We start from the raw sequence: 9,220 nt of genomic DNA on the forward strand, positions 1-9,220 counted from the left end.
GTTTATCTCGAGGACTCAATGACAATGTAATTGTATCGACCTATAGCGTGATTCCCGAGGACAGTAATGGCTTTTTATATAAGATCTCTCACATCGTTGATCGGGCACTGTGTGATCAGGAATGTTACTTTACTTTTTTGATTGCTTGCTTGGGGCAAGGCTTGACTTGGTTGCGAGAAGCAAGGCTTTTTGATTTTTCTTGCGCGGGGCAAAGCTTTTTGATTTTGCTTGCGCGGGGCAAGGCTTTTTGATTGCTTGCGTGGGGCAAGACTTAAGTTGCTAGATCATATTTTGACGAATAGCTTAATTCTTATTATACTTTTAAAAATAGACTTGGCACGTAGGCCAGACAACTAAAAACGTGAACCTTGGCACGCAGGCCTGACTACCGAAAAATAAAACTTGGCACGCGGGCCTGAGAATTGAAAACGTGAACCTTGACGCGCAGGCTTGACTACTAATAACTGGAAGACCAAGTTATTTGTAATATATCTTTAAATTCTCAGTGTTCCATGGTCTTGGAAGTGGTCTTCCTGATGTATCCCTTAAACTATATGCGCCTCCTTGGAGCTGTCGTATGACTTCAAAGGGCCCTTTCCAAACTGGTCCTAGCTTGCCTGGGGCATGACCTGCTGCTTCGACTCTTCTTAACACAAGGTCTCCGGCTCTTAATCTCTGCGTCCTTACTTTTTTATTGAAGTACTTTGCTATTTTATCTCGGTAGGAGGCCATTCTTAAAGCTGCCTGATCACGAACTTCTTCCAAGAGGTCGAGGTGTTCAGTGGTGCACTCTACATCTTCAGGCTCAAGCCTTCTTTGGCTGGGCAACCTGACTTCAATATGGATGGTGGCCTTAATACAAAAAGCCAACATGAAGGGGGTTTCACCCGTTGCAGTTCTGTGGGAAGTTCTATACGTCCAAAGTATGGAAGGTAACTCATCAGACCAGGAACCTCTTGCATCCCCGATCCTTGTACTGAGGTCCTGCAATATAATTCGATTGGTCACTTCGGCGAGACCATTACTATTAGGATGGGAAACCGACGTCAAACGGTGATCAACCCCTAGGTTGGAACATAAGTTTTTAAATTGTGCATTGTTAAACTGCCTACCATTATCAGTTATGAGGACTTTCGGTATCCCAAACCTGCATATGATGGATCTCCAAATGAAATTTCTTAACTTCGGCTCTGAAATTGTTGCTAAAGGCTCGACCTCCACCCACTTAGTGAAATACTCTACAGCCACAGCCACAGCCACAAACTTCAATTACCCCTTAGTTATTGGAAAGGGACCAAGGATGTCAATTCCCTACTACTCAAACGGGGTTGTGCAACTAATGCTAGTGAGGTCCTCTGCGGGAGGGTGGATGACATTGCCAAATCTTTGGCACTTGTCACACTTCTTGACATATTCCTGGGCGTCTTTCTTCATGGTCGGCCAATAATATCCATACCTTATGAGCTTGAAGGCTAATGCCCAAGCTCCTTGATGGTTCCCACTTACTTCTTCATGAACTTCTTCTAGGGCCAGGGATGATTCGAAAGGCCTAAGGCATTTGAGGTATGGAAGTGTGAGGCTCCTGCGAAATAAAACTCCTTCAATCATGCAATACCTCGAAGCTTTGGACCGGATGCTTCTCGTTGCTCGAGGATCTTCTAGAAGACGGCCATATTTTATGAAGTCCACTATTGGATCCATCCACGATGGCTCATTATCAATATCCATGACGCCTATGGTCTGATTGATGCTTGGCTCGGTTACAATTCTAACGTGGTCTATCCTGTCAAGCCCATCTATTCCCATGAACACCAATCTTGACAAGGCATCGACCTTACAATTCTCGACCCGAGAAATTTTCACAATTTCACAACTTTTGAACTTTCTCTGGAGATCATGCACTTTCAAGCAGTATAAGCTCATCTTCTCGTCCTTCCTATTGAACGTCCCTTCAATTTGTCCAACCACCAACTAGGAATCACTGTAAATTTTGATATTTTCAAGCTCGAGATTGACGGCAAGTTCCATGGCTATGATGAAGACCTTATACTCTGCTTCATTATTGGTCGCCTCAAACTCGAACTTGAGTGTGCACTGAATGTTTATGAGCATGTCCGAGCTTATGATTATGACCCCTGATCCCGAGCCCAAGGAGTTTGATGCTCCATCTATGAAAATTTGCCACACAACTATGGTTGAGCTCAAGCTACCATCTGGCCCCCGAGGCTTTGGGGTGAGTTCTACAATGAAGTTAGCTAAGGCCTGAGCTTTGATAGATGGACGGGGCTTGAACTCTATGTCAAATTCTCCGAGTTCAATTGCCCACCTCAGCAATCTTCCTGAGACATCTGGTTTCTCAAGAATGTATTTTAGAGGCTGATTGGTGAGCACTGCAATAGGATGTGACTGAAAATATTGCCAAAGTTTTCGTGCTGCCACTATCAGTGTAAGGACAAGCTATTCTGCCAAAGTGTATCTTATTTTTACATCAAGTAGGACTTTACTTACGTAATAAATGGGTTGCTGGCCCTTGTTGACCTCTTTCACCAAGACACCACTCACTACATTCTGAGATACGGCTAAGTATAAATATAGAGTATCCCCGGGCTCGGGTTTGGTGAGGATAGGAGGAGATTCCAATGTCTGCTTGAGCTCCTAAAAAGACTTCTCGCACTCCTCATTCCATTCAAAGCAATGATTACCCATGAGCGCTTTGAAGAAGGAGAAACACCTGTCTGCTGCTCGAGACATGAACCTGTTTAAGGCAGCTACCCTGCCTGTGAACTTTTGAACCTCTTTCTTAGTCCTTGGTGATTCCATTGCTGCCAAAGCCTGAATCTTGTCGGGGTTGGCCTCAATCCCCTGATGAGTGATCATGAAACCCAGAAACATTCCTGAAGCTACGCCGAATACACACTTCTCCGGGTTGAGCTTCATCTTATATTTTTGTAGGGTGACGAACACCTCCTCTAGGTCGAAAATGTGTTCCTCCACCTTCTTACTCTTTACAAACATGTCATCCACATAGGCCTCGATGTTCTTCCCTATCAAATCGGCGAAGACTTTATTGATGAGCCTCTGATATGTCGCCCCAGCATTTTTCAATCCAAATGGCATCACCCTATAGCAATATATGGCTGAATCAACCATGAATGAAGTCTTCTCTTGGTCTTCTTTGGCCATGAGGATTTGATGATACCTTGAGAATGCATCTAAGAAGCTGTACAGCTTATGTCCGGATGTGCTATCCACAAGATTATCAATCCTTGGTAGCGGGTAGCTATCCTTTGGGCACGCCTTATTAAGATCTGTAAAGTCAATGCAGACCCTTCATTTACCACTGGCCTTTTTCACTAGAACAATATTAGCGAGCCAATCGGGGTCTTGGACTTCCCTTATGAACCCCGCTCCCAACAATTTGCTGACTTCTTCCTGAATGACCACACGTCTTTCCAGCACAAACTGTCTCTTCCTTTGCTTAATAGGTTTGGCCCCTGGGCTGATATTGAGTTTATGGACAGCTATTTTTGGATCTATCCCTGGCATATCCTCCACCTTCCATGCAAAAACATCAATGTTGCAGGACAGACAATTGATGACTTCCTGTCGGAAGTTGGCCTTGAGATCCCGACCAATAGTAACGGCTTTTCTGTGCTCGAGCTCAACCACTTCCAATTCCTCAACGGGGGCCAATCTACCCCTTGGTTCGAGCTCGAGTTCAAGGTCTGAAAGTTGCATGACGTCAGCACTCATTCCTCGGATGCTAGTAACATAGCACAGTCTGGCAGCTGTTTGGTCTCCTCGAACTACTCCGATGCCATGACCTGTGGGAAACTTCATGGCCAGGTGGAAAGTTGACACAATAGCTTGGATCTTGTTCAGTAGGGGTCTTCCCAGAATGATGTTGTAGGCCATTAGGGTAATAACCACTTAGAATGGTGTGATCTCCGTCGCTTGTGTATTACCAGTTCCTAATGTAAGCGGGAGCTCGACGATGCCTTCAAGGATAATGACACCACCACCAAATCCCTGTAGGGGAGTTTTTACTGCGTTGAGCTGTTTGGGAGAGATCCCCATTTTAGCGAAAGCCTCCTGTGAGAGTATATTTGCTGCACTCCCATTATCAACCAAAACCTCTTTACTTCGAAGTTAGCCACAACCGCAGAGACGACCAAGGCATCGTCATGAGGATATGATATTCCTTCCAAATCTCTTGCTCCAAAAGTGATGTCTTTGACTTCATCACGAGATTTTCTTCAGGTATGAGCATGTTGGTGGGCATACTGCTTTCGCCCGCTACTTGTGTCTCCGTCGGATGCTATGCCCCCAACGATAATATTAATGGTTCTGATAGTGGTTTGAGCACTGCTTCCGGCCCCAGGCTCTTTCTGATTGTCACGGTCATTCCTTGGTTGTTTATCATGACCAATGTAATTCTTTAAAAATTCTCTTTTGATAAGGGCTTCAATTTCTCACTGTAAAGCATGACAATCATCTGTACTATGCCCATGATCCCGGTGAAATTCGCAATACTTGCTCCTATCTCTTATGTCAGGGGATGACTTTATCCTTGAAAGCCACTTTAACTCCTTCATATCCTTAACCTCCATCAAGATGTTTGTCTTAGAGGTGTCCAACCGAGTGAAAGCTGCTGACGACGCCTCGTTCCTGCACTTATCCCGGGAAAGCTCATGCCGGGGGACGGGATCATGTTGCCTCTTGTTCTCGGTCTTTTCATGGGAAGGACCAGGTCTCCTTGGATTTAGTGTTTCCTCCAAATTAATGTATTTTTTAGCTCAAGTGAGGAGCTCAGTCACTATCTGCGGTGGGGTCTTTGATAAAGATATCATGAAAGCTTCACATCTTACGGCGTAAGTGAGGGCGGAGACAGCTGATGTGATGTGAAGGTCGGGTATCTGAAGCCTTTCCTTGTTGAACCTTGTTATAAATCCTCGTAGGGTTTCAGTTGGTCCCTGGCGAAGTTGCATGAGAGAGGCCGCGATTTTCCTGATTCGTTTGCTACTTACAAAGAAGGTTGAGAACTTATCAGCCAAATCTAAGAATGAGGCTATGGAGTTGGGCTCCAATGTTGAGAACCAATCCCGAGCAGCATTAGTCAGCGTTTGTGGAAAGGCTTTGCACATAACCTGATCCGGCGCAACTTGCAAGTTCATGACATCGGTGTATACATTGAGATGGTTGATGGGGTCGGTCGTACCATCATATTCTTTAATGCGAGTATATTTGAATATGTCGGGCAAAGGATATGACAATATCTCTGGTGTAAATGGAGTGTTAGGGGTGAAACCTATTAGCCCCTGAGCATTCCGTTGCAGGCCATCTGTAATTCCTTCTTGAATGATCCAGACAATTTCACCGGAATCCATGGCGACCGATCTCGAGCCCGAGGCCATATTGTGAATACTCGAGGTTCCTATTCCACCAGTTGCGGGATTTGGTGGTCGTGCTCTACCATCAGCCATAAAATCGCCATGCTCTGCTTGCGCTGGCGACGGATGTGAATTTTTTTAACTTAAGAGTTGAGTGAGCATGACCACCTGCTGATGTAGCTCTTCAAAGGCTTCAGTTGTGATGATCACTGGCAGAGGTGCGGGCACTCCTGACAATTCTTCATGGAGAGCTGGTTGATCTTCAACAGGATGAGGGATGAGAGCGAATGAGCTAGCGGGAGGAAGACTTGATCGTGTGTTAACCATGACTTTTGGTAGCATTTCCCACAGACGGCGCCAATGATGCTACCAAAAATCGTACATGCAGATTTCTCGAGCTTGATGATTCGGATTGTACACGATCGTAGTCTTCCGGTATCTGAAACAAAGGCAACGAGGTATGTTCTCATCGCCCCTCCGATGCTTAAGTCAGAAATGGAATTATATACGTGAGGCTATAAACTGGAGAATAATGAAAACGTACCTGAATAATGGCTCAAGGTTCTGTATTTATAGTAGTAAGCGACATTCTCCTAGTGGGACTCAACTAGTTGGATGTCCTTAACTGTTCAAGTCCTGTACAGTTAAGGAGTTGGTCAAATACCATAATTGTATGTGGGATAGAATCCTTGCGGGAGTCAAGTATATGGTTGAGTTAGAGTCCTAATTGCATAAGAATTCTAAAGGGTCAACAATCGTAGGTTGTGAGGAGGAGCATGTGCTCGAGGACTGCTTATGCTCAAGGACAAGTATCGCAATATGTAAAGCGGCCAGACAAGGAATGCTCGAGCATGATAGCCCGGGAGACAGGGAATGCTCGAGCACTCCATATGTGGAATTGCAAGTTTAGCTAAAATTGGTCGTCGAGATAATTAGTGATCGGGTTACAAGGAATGTCAGTGTATATTATATATATATATATATATACCTAATTGAGAACTAGGAGTTCAATTGGTTTAAAAAGTTGAAGATGGGTCCATGAGATTTTAGTTGGATTGGTAAGGGACTATAGCAGGGCCTGTAAGGCTTTAATTTTGGGCCTATAAATAATTTAATTTGGGTTGTTAAAAGCGAAAACAACAACCAACCAGATTATCTCAATTTCATTTCAAAATTCAAATTTAAGTTTTTTTTTTTTTTTATAAAAGATCAAAATTATATTACAATTTTTACATATTATTAATAATAAATAAAACTACAAACCCACCACAAGCCAAAAAACTCATCCCCGTCTAATTTCAAACCCTAAAAATCTCTCACAAAAACAAAACTTCCCCATAGTCGTCAGTCAGCCACAATTCATTCCACCAATGAAGCAAGGATAATGCACAATCGAATCATTGCCGTGTGTGCAGCCACTCATCACCATTGCAGTAGTGATAGTGATGGCACTGCGCAACACGCAGTTTCTATCCACATCTGTCTGATTTCATCCATTCCACCGACAAAGAATTCACACCATTGTCATGCGTAGTGCCAATCATCGTCCCCGAGCAGCAACAATGGCGATGGCACTACGAGGAGCGTCGCTGCTTGATGTTGTGCGAACCGAAAAGTCGCATCAGTGCTCGCTCAAGGTATCGAGATTTGACCTTCTTAAGTTTGCTTCCTTTAGACGATATCGTGGTGGTCGCTATTTTAGATGTCGTCACTACCGATGATGCCACTACAGTCGTTGCTTCAGATTATGGTAGTGGTATTCGCCTAGTGCTGTGGCTGAGAGAAATTAGATTTAGGTATTTTTATTGGTGGTGTTGGTGATGTTAGTGTTGTAGTGATGGTGACAACGATGGGGTACTTTTCAAATTGGTTTAGTCAAAGAACAAGTTTTGCACTTTGACCAATTTTTTTTGCATTCACCACATTGGCCTCTTGTGTTGAAAAAGACAATTGTGTCTTTATTATGTTCCACAATTACAAAAATATGTTAATTCTTTGAAAGACAATAATACTCTTAAAAGTTTAAATAAATTCAATCACTTCCACATGTAAATTTCAAAATCAATTTTGCTTATCAGTTTCTCCAATACAGTTAAAAACAAATTTCTTCCATCTGCTAGAATATTAAAATCTCACAAAATTATCAAAGATTCAACAAAAAAAACATTACTCACAGTCGGCACTGGAAATTGGTAAGTGTAAATACGTATTTTTAATTTCATTTTAGTTAAATTTATATACTGTTTGAATCTTTAAATCTTACTTTTACAAAGATAGATAAATTATTACAGTATTAAACACGGATGTATAATTTTTTATAGCAAAAACGAAAAAAATAATCTCCGTATTCATATATTTTACAGGAAGAACATATAGTTGTCTGTAAAGTAAATATTTAAACATTATTTCGTTGAAAAAGGGAAAAAATAAAAAATTTCAGTCGGTCCAGACGTAAGGGCCAACTGTTCCGGCCACTTTTTTTTCAAATTTTATAATTTATTTGTTCATATTTAATGTATATGTTTATCGAAGTAAATATTAATGAATATTTAATACTAATTGAAATAAATATTTTTGAAACAATTAAAATAGTCAATGAATTATTTAAAGTATAAAATTAAATTAAATATGAAATGAACAATTTAAAAAATTATATATTAATTCCTTATATTTAATTTATTTTCTAATATTTTTAATTTGTGGCAGATATGGCATCAGCATGTGTCCCAATTTGTTACTTCGGTGAATTTCAAATGAATAAAAATGCTCAGTGGGAATGGAAATGGACGAGTGAAGGAGACGGGGTTAAAGCAATTTTTATAACAAGGAGTATATCGTTTGCAGAAATGCACCATGATATACAAAACATGCTTAACGTCGATCCCTCTCAGTACGATATGGTATTGGGATTTTTGTTTCATAAACATTCAACCATTCCAATTCCACCTATGAAAGTTACTTCTGAAATGGAAATGAAACATCTAATTAAATTGAACCAAGGCCGAAAGTCGACTCCTATTTGCGTAACTTTATTGGGGAAGAATGTCCACGAAGTTTTAAATGAAGATAATCGTAATGTAAATGATGTTTGGGATACAATTCAAACTGTTTATGAAGACGATGCAGTTATTCCCGAGACCACTGCTACTCACCATGATCACACTGTTACACACAGAATTCCATCGATAATTGAAGACAACGAGAACGAAAAGGCATTTACAAACGAGGATTTGATTGTTTTATCCCGTAGGAGACATGAGTCGGGTGGGAGCTCACAGGTCGGACCAAGTACACGGTCTTCTAATTGTTCACGTGTAGTTCCCGATGATGAAGATATATATGACGAGCAACTATTTGAATCAAAGAAAGAATTGCAAGAAGCTGTGCACCGGATTGCTTTAAAGCATAATTTCGAGTTTAAAGTGAAGAAATCAAACAAGTCGACGTACACAATTATTTGCGTTGACGAAAGTTGCCATTGACATTTGCGAGCGACTAAGATGGACACGAATGAGTTCTTTGTAGTCCGTAAGTATGTACGGGAACATAATTGCGAATTGAGTATTCATCAAAATGATCATAGGCAGGCCCGATCATGGTTCATTGGTCGAGAAATAATGCACAAGTTCCAGGACCCACCAACGATTTACAGACCTTCGGATATCATTAATAACGTTCAACGAGAGTACGGGGTGGTCATGAGCTATCAGAAGGCTTGGAAGGCTAAAGAATGTGCATTAGAGGATTTGATGGGTTCGACGGAGGAGAGTTATGATAAATTAGCCAGGTATTTCATTGATTAGGTGTTTATTTCTTTGTTATTTTAATTT

The 9,220-nt window shown here is 41.6% G+C and overlaps 2 protein-coding genes across 2 annotated transcripts; both read right to left on the minus strand.

Annotated features, from left to right (window-relative positions):
• Nucleotides 1-477: 477 nt before the first annotated feature.
• Nucleotides 478-1,923, minus strand: LOC111379811 (uncharacterized protein K02A2.6-like). The gene is made up of 2 exons (XM_023003245.1): nucleotides 1,338-1,923; nucleotides 478-1,238 (listed from the first exon to the last, which is right to left on the minus strand). The coding sequence occupies exons 1-2, from the start codon at nucleotides 1,921-1,923 to the stop codon at nucleotides 478-480; spliced, it is 1,347 nt and encodes a 448-aa protein (XP_022859013.1).
• Nucleotides 1,924-4,472: 2,549 nt separating this feature from the next.
• LOC111379812 lies at nucleotides 4,473-5,483 on the minus strand. Its single transcript, XM_023003247.1, has 2 exons — nucleotides 4,869-5,483; nucleotides 4,473-4,772 (listed from the first exon to the last, which is right to left on the minus strand). The coding sequence occupies exons 1-2, from the start codon at nucleotides 5,481-5,483 to the stop codon at nucleotides 4,473-4,475; spliced, it is 915 nt and encodes a 304-aa protein (XP_022859015.1).
• Nucleotides 5,484-9,220: the final 3,737 nt, after the last annotated feature.

The sequence above is a fragment of the Olea europaea genome, unplaced genomic scaffold (assembly GCF_002742605.1).
Source record: "Olea europaea var. sylvestris unplaced genomic scaffold, O_europaea_v1 scaffold2039, whole genome shotgun sequence".
Taxonomy (NCBI): Eukaryota; Viridiplantae; Streptophyta; class Magnoliopsida; order Lamiales; family Oleaceae; genus Olea; species Olea europaea.